This window comes from Panicum virgatum, chromosome 5N, assembly GCF_016808335.1.
Source record: "Panicum virgatum strain AP13 chromosome 5N, P.virgatum_v5, whole genome shotgun sequence".
Classification (NCBI taxonomy): domain Eukaryota; kingdom Viridiplantae; phylum Streptophyta; class Magnoliopsida; order Poales; family Poaceae; genus Panicum; species Panicum virgatum.
The window spans coordinates 6,263,285-6,273,777 of record NC_053149.1 but is presented as its reverse complement, the minus strand read 5'-3'; the positions used below and the strand labels follow the sequence as shown (position 1 = coordinate 6,273,777).

General features: G+C 41.6%; 1 protein-coding gene across 1 annotated transcript; it reads right to left on the bottom strand.

Moving 5' to 3' along the window:
- Positions 1-214: 214 nt before the first annotated feature.
- Positions 215-2,509, bottom strand: LOC120676348 (protein LATERAL ORGAN BOUNDARIES-like). Its single transcript, XM_039957603.1, has 3 exons — positions 1,994-2,509; positions 633-1,420; positions 215-536 (listed from the first exon to the last, which is right to left on the bottom strand). The coding sequence occupies exon 2, from the start codon at positions 1,393-1,395 to the stop codon at positions 646-648; it is 750 nt and encodes a 249-aa protein (XP_039813537.1). The 5' UTR covers positions 1,396-1,420; positions 1,994-2,509; the 3' UTR covers positions 215-536; positions 633-645.
- Between the last annotated feature and the right edge of the window lie 7,984 nt (positions 2,510-10,493).

The following is a 10,493-nucleotide window of genomic DNA, read 5'->3' as shown; positions in this document are numbered from 1 at the left end:
TATATCTGGAGCATATATGCAAGCATAGGCCACTGGTGCCTATGACATATGATATAAGATGCAGATCATGTAGGCCCTTTGATTGGCCCCATCAGCTAGCTTAGTAGTACTACTCATGCATGCATGTAGGATCCTTTAATTTGGTTGTTTATTGGGCCTAAAGGTGGCTGTTTTCTGATCGCAAAGCATGCTCTACGTACTAATGACCGATCGATGGATCCTGCGAAAACGAAGAATTAATCATGGAAAGAAGAGAGATCAAGATCTCGATTCGATTACATTTAGTACTCCAAAGTATGGTTTGCACAACATGCAAAAAGGGGATGCAGATATATAGAACTCATGTCGGCGAAAGATAGATAGATATAGATAGGTAGATTGCTCCTTAGCTCTTAATCAACCTGAGATTGCATTCGGCTCCCCTGCTATCTCCCCGAAGCTTCCTTCTGTAAGCACTCCCAGCTCATCAAGGGCAAAGGGGCTGAAGCACATGTCTGTCTCCACATCTTACTTAACAAGGGGCAAACAACAAATCACTGCACAAGACAAGCAAAGAACACATAAAACACAGAGCATACAAGCAAACTCTTACATGCATGATTGCAGTGCAGAAAATTACTGAAGCCGCTTACTATTCATGGCGCTTCACATGCTGCTGTCTCCCCCTTCCTTGTGATCCAACCCAATGTTCTCTGATCCGGAGGTGGTGGTCGTGGTGGCGCTCATGGCATTCACGGCCCAATTAGCCATGGAAGCGTAAGGCAGCCCGGGCGCCACGTCAACGCCCGGGCTGCTGATGACGTTGTTGTTCCGCATGAAGTAGCAGCCGGCTGGCGGAGGCGGCGGCGCTATGCCGTCGACGAGCCCCAGCCTCCGGCCGCTGTACATGCCGGCGGCGGCGGACGTGGTGAACTGGCCGGGCCTCGGCATTGCCGTGGAGAGCCTGGGGGCGGCGCTGACGGGCAGCGCGGTGGGGATGCCAACGTCGCCGCAGGCGTAGCGGAGGAGCTCGGCGTGCGCGGCGTCGAGCTCCTTCTGGAGGCGGTGGACCTGGCGCTGGAGCACGGAGATGGCGCCGACGCAGCCGTAGACAGGATCCTTGACGCGTGCCTCGGCCTCGTAGGCGAGCGAGCTCACGGCGTCCTCACGCTGGTGCGGCAGCAGCTCGTTGAGAAGCTTGGTGACGTTGCTGGCGCCGAACACCTTGTGCACGTTGGCGAACTTCTGCGGCTCCTCCGGCGGGAAGTAGGGCGCGAACACGCACCCCGGCAGGCACTTGCGCCGCAGGAACTTGCACGCCGCGCACGGCGCCCCGGCACCGGGCGTCGTCGTCCCCGACGCCGCCGCCACCGGGGAGAGGGCGGAGTTGTTGCTGGTGCTCGACGGGGATGCCATTTCCGGGGGGCTACCAAGCTGTTACCTGCAAAAATCGAAGAGAGGGGTCGGATTGTCAGTTTTTTTTCCCAAAGAAATAAATTGCGCGTATGCATCTTCTGCTACTAGTTTTAGGGTTAGGGTTTTCTCGGCTAAGGATTGTTCAGGTAAGGCAGGAGAAGGAGAAGATTAGGGTTTTGGAGCTGAAGGAGTTCTGATCTAACTATGGGCAATCTTTGGGGCCGGAGAAAATGAGGAAATTATATATGTTCTCCCCTTTTCCCTGGGACAATGAAAGAGGGACAATAAACTGTAGAATCATTATCTGCTAAAATTATTTGACATATATAGCTAGGGACCAGTGAAAATCAGCAGCATGATCATGAATACAAATGGAGGGTGATCCACTGTATATTTGTGTGGGTGTGCATGTATGATGATATGGCACAATAAGCACAAATTCCCAAGAAAAAAGACGATCTTTGCTCAAATCTCAAGAAGCATGAATGATAAAATAGTACCAATTAAGAGAAGACCAGAAGACTGCAAATTAAAGCTTTTGTTTTCTCAAATTTCTCCTGAAAGGGCATGTGGCCAGTGGAGGCCTGCTCATCCTCACCTCTTTAAGGTCACAAAGAGGACAGATCTGATGATCTGTTGAAGAAGCGGCAGAGACCACGATGAAGGATTCTCTTTTTTTTTTCTCCTCTCTGCTGCTGCTAGCTTGTTTCCTCCATGATATATCCACTGCTGCTATCTATCTATCTAACAAGCTGCAAAATTGAAATAAAAGAGGAGAAAAAATGGAGGAAAGGACAAACAAGATATATGCAAGCAAATCTTGTTTCAATTTCTATGTGGATGGAAGAATTGCGGGAGGGGCATATGATCAGGTAGAAACAGCCTAACTCTTGTCTCTCTGCAGGCCGTGATCTGCGGAGGAGAGAGAGCAGAGGGCCGGAGATATAGAGAGAAAGACCAGCTTCTCTCCTCCAACAGCAGCAAGGGAAAGGTGAGGTGTATAGATCGACCACACACTATGAAAAGGCAGGCCAGTATTGAATGTGGAAGCGAGAGTTGAAGAATATTATGGAGGGAGTGTGTTGCAAAGAAAGAAAAAAAGCCCCGGGGCAGAGAGAGAGAGAGAGAGAGTAAACAGATAAATAAGGACAAACCGGGATTAATGGCAGTACAAGAAAAAGTGTGAGGGTGACATTGCCACTACTCGCAAGAATATCTACCACAGTGCCTCCTCACCTCATCACCTTTCAGAAACAGTCCCTGGTGCCCATGGGAGCAGCTGAAGAGGGTATATGTGTACGTATAAACTATTCAATCACAGCCTACATACTTAGTATTATTATATAATAAGTACATACAAGACACAACAAAACGGCCGATTCATAGTGAAGTTGGTATGAGAATTTAAAAAGCTTGACCAGAATCTTGTCCAAATTAAAGCGTCGTTGTGTATTATTATTGTGTGCGTGGGTAGAAACATTTGCATGTATACTGATTAAATAAATACTAAGTGCAAGTGATATACTTAGTATTCATGGCATTCTTAGAAAGCCACATCATTATCCCTTCTTCCTCAGTGCGTCCGGTTCAAGAGTAATCATGCCCTTTCATGCATGAACTGGCTTAACTTAATTGAGCTTTGCCTAAGCCGCAGCACAATCATAAAGAGGCCGACGATGTAGACCGGCACACCGTGTGGCGATCGATGGCGCGCGCGCACAGCACAGGGTGCCTGGGTAACGTGGTTTAAGAACTAATTAATCCGGCCTCTTGTCCACGGGTTCTGTCTCATAATTAAAGCGCCGTGGTATAATTAGCAATCATTAGCGACGAGCTGATATCTATCAGTGCAAGTTATTATCGGCATGCACTGTCACGCCCGTTGTTTATAACAACCTAGCTAGCTAGCTAGGGGATTAAGTAGATTCTTGATTAGGGTTAGCCAACAGATGTTCTCTGCTTATATGATTAGTTTTGGAGTCGCACTACAGTAGCTCAATATCACTTTTCATACTCCATCCGTTTCAAAATGTAAAAAAAATTAGTTTGAGTCAGTACATACGGTAAGTAGAATTTTTGTAGTGTTTTTACCGAAAGCACGTATTTCATTAAGAGGAAGAGAATTTTTGTAGTGTAACATTACAACACTAAGCTAGTACTTTTTAAAATATGTATCAAACTATAACACTTTTTATAAAGAGATTTACATTTATTGGTTAAACATTATGAGGTTTGGATATAAAAAATCTGTGGATGACTTATAAAATAAAAGGAAAGAGTACATGATAACTGGCTCCACTTTTTTTTTTTAAAAAAAATGCATGAGAATATTTTATACTGCACATTCTTTTCAAACCTTCACCACTAAAACATATTTACTATTTATATCGTTCGTGTGAAATGACGTTTTTAGATTTTTAATGACTTCTCCACAATACCATGATGGCGACAATTTTAATATTCAGATCATGCATATTAGTGTTAAAACAACATGATAGATAGACTGTCCAACCAATATAAACAACATTCGAGTTTTCCACGTCGTATGTACAATATCAAACTTAAAAGGGTATTTCTTGAATATGCAGCCTTTCAGCAATCAGAATTATTTTTTAAAAAAATCATGTCAACTGATCTAGGCAAGAATCGGCCCTTCATACAGTTAGCTGATGAAGATGTATAGTAGGAAGTTTTATGCTCATGGGTAATTAACAACTCGCAAAATTATTACTGTCGATCTGATGCTTTTCAGGCCGACGAGGCCACGGGGAGGCGGCGCCGGTCAGGGAGGAGGCCGCCGCAGGGAAGGGCGGTGCGGGTCAAGGACGGGACCGCCGGGGGGAGGGGCGGCGCTGGTCGGGGAGGGGGGTCGTGGAGGGAGAAGCAAGATGCGTGGGAGGGCGGCGGTCGGCGCGCGAGAGCAGACGCAGAGAGGATGGCGGGCGGCGCGCGGGGATCGACATGTGGGCCCGGGGGCAAAATGGTCTTTTGAATCTTCACTCAGCTAAAAATGATTATTATACTCAGCGTGGTGTGTTGTAGATAAAATTGCAAACTCAGGATGTGCTGGGAACAAAATCAGCTTTCATGGTGTGCTATGCACAAAATCACTCTTTCAGAGTGTGCTGTACACAAATTTCCCTAAAATAATTCAAAGTACATGTGGCCCTCAATGATGGCTACTGTTTACAGCATGATAACTTTGGGTTAGATTTTTTTTATCTTTGTCATTTATAGGTACGTAGCTGAAGCTTATACATAATTAGTATCATCATGATCTACATACCATGCATCTCAACACAGTGTAATTACTAGTTGACCCAAAGTTTTCAAAACTAAAAAAGATGCAAAAGGCATGCACAGTCCAGTCTGGCCAACAATTTTTTTTGAAAGTACCCAGGAGCACTGGGGAGTCAGGTAAGATTTCGGGCGCCCATATTGACTGGACTCAACGTAGACGAGACTGCCCGAGTAGTCTCGCAACGCGCCATACTACAGCACTCACTAATGCACACACACCCCACGCATGCTACAGTACCCGGGTGGAAATCGTGAGCCGAGCGACCTGGAGTGCCCACCGCCCGAGCTAACGCTCGGTTCCCTGGCCAACAATCATGCAGATCACTGAAACCAACCAAGTGACAGTACAGTGTTCACACCCCAGGCAGCTCTTTATTTCAAAACAGAAAACATAGAAAAAGGTGCCATCTTTCAGATGAAAAGAAACAAATATACCAAACAAGTGACAGTACAGTGTTCACACCCCAGGCAGCTCTTTATTTCAAACAGAAAACATAGAAAAAGGTGCCATCTTTCAGATGAAAAGAAACAAAAAATAAAGGAATTATTATATATGGTGTATAATCGATGGTTAACAATTAAAACCTTCCTATTTGAAATATGTACAGCTTATACAAGAACAGTAATAACGACCACTGTAACAATAGTGTTTCTGACCCCAGAACTACATAGCTATGGGTCAATTTAGCTTTCCTAAAGGAAAAGCCAAGTCAATTCGAGTAGTCAACAGAGCAAACATGTAAAAGCTCCTCAAGAAAGAGTGCGAGCTCACGGTCTCCAAGAAGGCAAGAACAGACAAGTATAGGTTCACACAATAAACCCTTGTTGGGTTACCTTCAAAATTCCAAAACTTTACAAGATTTCTTATCACATCGAATCTTTGAACACATCGAATCTTTGAACACATGCATGAAGTATTAAATATAGCTAAACAAAATAACTAATTATACAATTTGTCTGTAATTTACGAGACGAATCTTTTGAGTCTAGTTAATCCATAATCAGATAATAATTATCAAATATAAACGAAAGTACTACAGTACTTTACAGCTTACCTTTTACGCAGCTAACCTCTCCTTTACAGTCGTAGTAACAGAAGAACCCTAAGATCACGAGGCAGGACCCACGATTAGCTAGCTATAGCTAGGCCGCCATTAGTTTTATTGAATGAACATGTACAATGATGCCGCATGACATATACATATGCATGGAATGCAAAAGGGCTCAGCTATGGTACTGTGTAACCAAACAAGCAAGATTTGCCATCATCTCATCTCAGGAAGCCATGCATAAAGGCTGTCATGTGGTGTTATTATATGATGCGTGTGCTTTGCTACGAGTAAAAAATTGTTCTAGAACTCTAGCAGTTTGGTTCTGGTGCCATTGCAGGCAGCTCGGACTGGGTTAAGCCTTCAGCTTGCCCCAGCCAGCCTGCCCAAGCTCAGCCTCGGCCATACCTGCACTACTATACCTCCACTACTATGCCTAAGGAAGGAATCGGATCGAATACGCGTGGAATCAGATCCGGACAGCACTTTTTACCACATTTTAATTCGGATACGGATTCGGATTCGAATGTCGTCGGATACGATGCAAAACGGATGTCTCGAATTCGGATACGGATTCAGATATTTACTTGATTTGGAACATAGTTATATTCATTTGTTTTATTCATTATAAACATATTTCGAAGGTATCACTAAGTCATTATACAATAAGGATTAAAGTATGTAACCGTTGTAGTTAAAGAAAAAGACATCTCATCAAAACATATTTATCCATAAATATTTAAATAGTTAATAATATAAAGATACAAAATGCAAATGAATAAATATTTTAATGGAAATATCAATAGTTATAAAGAATAAATGGAATAAAGTATATTTATAATTTTATCAATAAGTGGATAAACCAAAGTAAATTAAAATCAATATGATTATCCATATCAAAATATAGTTAATTAAATTGAAATTAATTAAACTTAATCTTTATATATCATTAGTAATATTAAACCTAGTAGCACATGTCATTTATTCATGATCACTCTTAAATAGTTCCACTAAATACATTATTATTAATACTAAAACTAATATATCACTAATTATTAGTTATATATATAATTTTTAATAGTTTTCTATGTGCTCATTCTTATTCGAATACGGATGTTGCGGATATTGTCGAATATGGATGTGGAATCAGATAGAGAAAAATGAGGAAAAACGAATTCGGATATATCCACTTTGGTGCCATATTATAATCGGATACGGATATCCATATTAGATACGGATGCAAAAAAATTCGGATAACCATTTCCACATTCCCACCCTTAACTATGCCCGGCCTACATCGTGGGTTGGCCACTGCTGCACCTGGCTTGCCCCGGACCCTTGGTCCTGCCGGCACGCCAGTCTTGCATCAAAATCAGGGGGCATCACTTGACGGCAGTGGCGAATCTAGAATTTTAGGTTAGAGTGGTCCAACTTGACATAAAATTTTTATTGCGGTAAATATATCATACTATACTATTATAAAACTAATCAAAGACACTTGATAATATAGTAATAAGGTATCTTGCAATTTCAAACATTAGTAAAATCAATTATTAAATCTCAAATTTGCATATATGTTATTTGTCAGATGAATAACTTTCATATGTATACCTTTTTTTAGGGGTCTTTTATATGTACTAGCAAGGTGGCCCGCGCGGCACGCGCGTGCGATAGGTTGATATGACAACAATTAAAATTTTAATATGATTAGTTGCAGTGATATTTTCATATGAATCTGTTAAAAAAACATCACTTGTAATAGGTTGATATGACAACAATTAAAATTTTAATATGATTAGTTGCAGTGATATTTTCATATGAATCTGTTAAAAAAACATCACTTGTAACAATAAAGTATTTTTGTTTATTCAAACATATAGACGGACAAAAGTAACAACTCATATGAAAATAGAAAATCCGTCTATTAGGATTCCGTGATTGTATTAGGATTCCGTCTATATGTTTGAATATTAGGATTCCGTGATTGTAATATTAGGAAATACATTTAGGATTCGTGATTGTATTTTGTTTACATTAAACTAATTGCTAGTATTTTTTGAAAAAAGCTAATCGTGAGCAATCTATCATTATCAAAATCGTAATATTATTTTTAGGGAGATATTTGTCGAGGACTGTGTATATATTGAAGTCCTTATCTTTTTTTTTTAATGATGAGTCCTGATCGATGGAAGCAGCGTGGATGCCTTCTCCGGGACTCGAAAGAACTCTATATGGAATTGATCGGATAAGACATCTACAAAGTCTAGAGGGCCGGATGCCCTGTGTCGTAGTTAACATGGGCTGTTAGATTAAAAAAATTACATGTGAAGGTACCACGGGTATAGCTGATGGGTACAACCACATATGGTGAGAAAAAAATAATTTTTGGAGATCCTGGCTGGCACTAACGTACCATCCCCCAACGGTCAGCAGTCCAGGGAGAACGGTCGGAAGCCATCGTAGTGCTGGTTGGAGATCCTGGCTGGCACTAACTTGGCACGGGCAAGTTAGTGCTGGCTGGTGGTTCTAGCCGGCACTAAACATCGACACTTAGTGCCGGCTAAATCCACCAGCCGGCACTAACTTGCCCCTATATACCATCCCCCTCTTCTTCCTCAGCCCGACCAATTCATTTTGGCTGAGCTCCTCCTCTCTCCCATGGCGTGTTAGAGGGGATGTGCTGCCCATTTTCCCTAAAATTTGTGAGGATTTCACCCATCCAAGTGCACCAAAGGGTTTCTTTCACTCTTCTTTCACGGTGTTTATTCTTTGTTTTATGCTTTCTAGATAAAGAAAATAGTGATTTTAAGATTGAAGAAAAATGAGTATAATTTTTCGATTTGTTCATTAATTTGAGCAAAGTAGAATTGATTTGTTACTTTTTAGAGAAGATTTACTAGATAGTTTGACTTGTGTATATGTTACACATATAGAGTATTTTTTTTGATTTATTTGACGGGGACATGTGTATATGTTATTATGCAAAATTTTAAGGATTTTAAGAATGAAGAAAAATGAGCATGATTTATCAATTTATTCATTAATTTGACCAAGGAATTGAGTTGTTGCTTTTTAGAGAAGGTTTACTATATAGTTTGACTATCACACATTTAGACTAATTTTTCCGAATTATTTCATGGTGATATGTGTATATGTTATTGTGCCAATTTATTTTGCTATTTAGTTTAGGTTTACTAGATATGTGGCCTATGACACATTTACAATTTTTTTTGAATTACTTCATAGTAACTTGTTTTTAGGGATAATGAGCATGATTTTTTAATTTGTACATATATAAGTTCCACAAGAAATAAGTTTCGCCGATAGTTTGCATATTCTAGTTTCTTTGAATAATTTGTGTTGGATGTTGAGACATTTATTTGTGTACGTTCTTTTAGCGATAATTATGCCAATTATACGGTAATTAATTACAGATGGACCGGCAATGGATGCACGGAAGCCGGAGCACCTCGGCGTGGATTCAGGGTTTAGATTCTTTTCTCAAGGCGGCAATGGCAAATAGGTCGCCAAAGGGTTTAATGTGTTGTCCATGCAGTGTTTGCGAAAATAAAAAGAAATTCCGGAAAAGAGATACTCTATGGAATCACCTGGCCTTGAATGGTTTCATGAGTAACTATAGCCTTTGGACCAAGCACGGCGAAGTTGGAGTTATGATGGAAGATAATGAAGAAGATGACGTTGGTGATAACAATCTTCCAGATTGGGCATGGGTTCATGAAGCAGGTGGCTTTCAAGATGAACCAATGGACGAGGGTGAAGCAAATGTTGCACAAGAGGAGCCACCTGACGAGCTAGGTCAGGCGTTGCTTGATACACAGAAAGACAGTGAGACTGTGAAGGAGGCATTAAAGTTCGAGAAGATGTTGGAGGATCACAAAAGGCTGTTGTTCCCTAGTTGCAAACCGGAGCAGAAGAAGTTGGGTACCACGCTGGAGATGCTGAAATGGAAGGCAACTAGTGGTGTCACTGATAAGGGATTTGGTGAGCTATTAAAGATTGTAAAGAACATACTTCCTAAGGGTAATGAACTACCGTCAACAACATACGAAGCTAAAAAGATGGTTTGCCCTCTTGGATTGGACGTGCAGAAGATTCACGCATGTCCTAACGACTGCATCCTGTATCGCGGCGAATATGAGAACTTGGAAGCTTGTCCTGTTTGCAGCTTATTGCGGTATAAGATCAGGCGAGATGATCCAGGTGATGTTGATGGGCAGCCGGTAAAGAAGAGAGTTCCCACAAAATTGGTATGGTACTTCCCTATAATACCACGTCTGAAGCGTTTTAAAAAAAACAAGGATAATGCTAAGTTGATGCGGTGGCACAAAGAAGACCGTAAGGAGGATCACATGATCAAACACCCAGCAGATGGGTCCCAGTGGAGAAACCTTAACCGAGAGTATCCTCAATTTGACAATGACCCAATGAATATAAGATTTGCTCTAAGAGCGGATGGAATGAATCCGTACGGTGAGTTTGGCAGCGCTCATAGTACATGGCCCGTGACCCTATGTATGTTCAACCTTCCTCCTTGGTTGTGCCTGAAGCGTAAGTTCATCATGATGCCGGTGCTTATAGAAGGGCCAAAAGAACCTGGCAACGACATTGATGTGTTCCTGCAACCCTTGATGGATGATCTTTTACTACTCTGGAAAGAAGAAGGTGTACGTGTGTGGGATGAGTATAAACAGGAGTCCTTCAACCTCCGAGCTTTGCTTTTTGTATGCA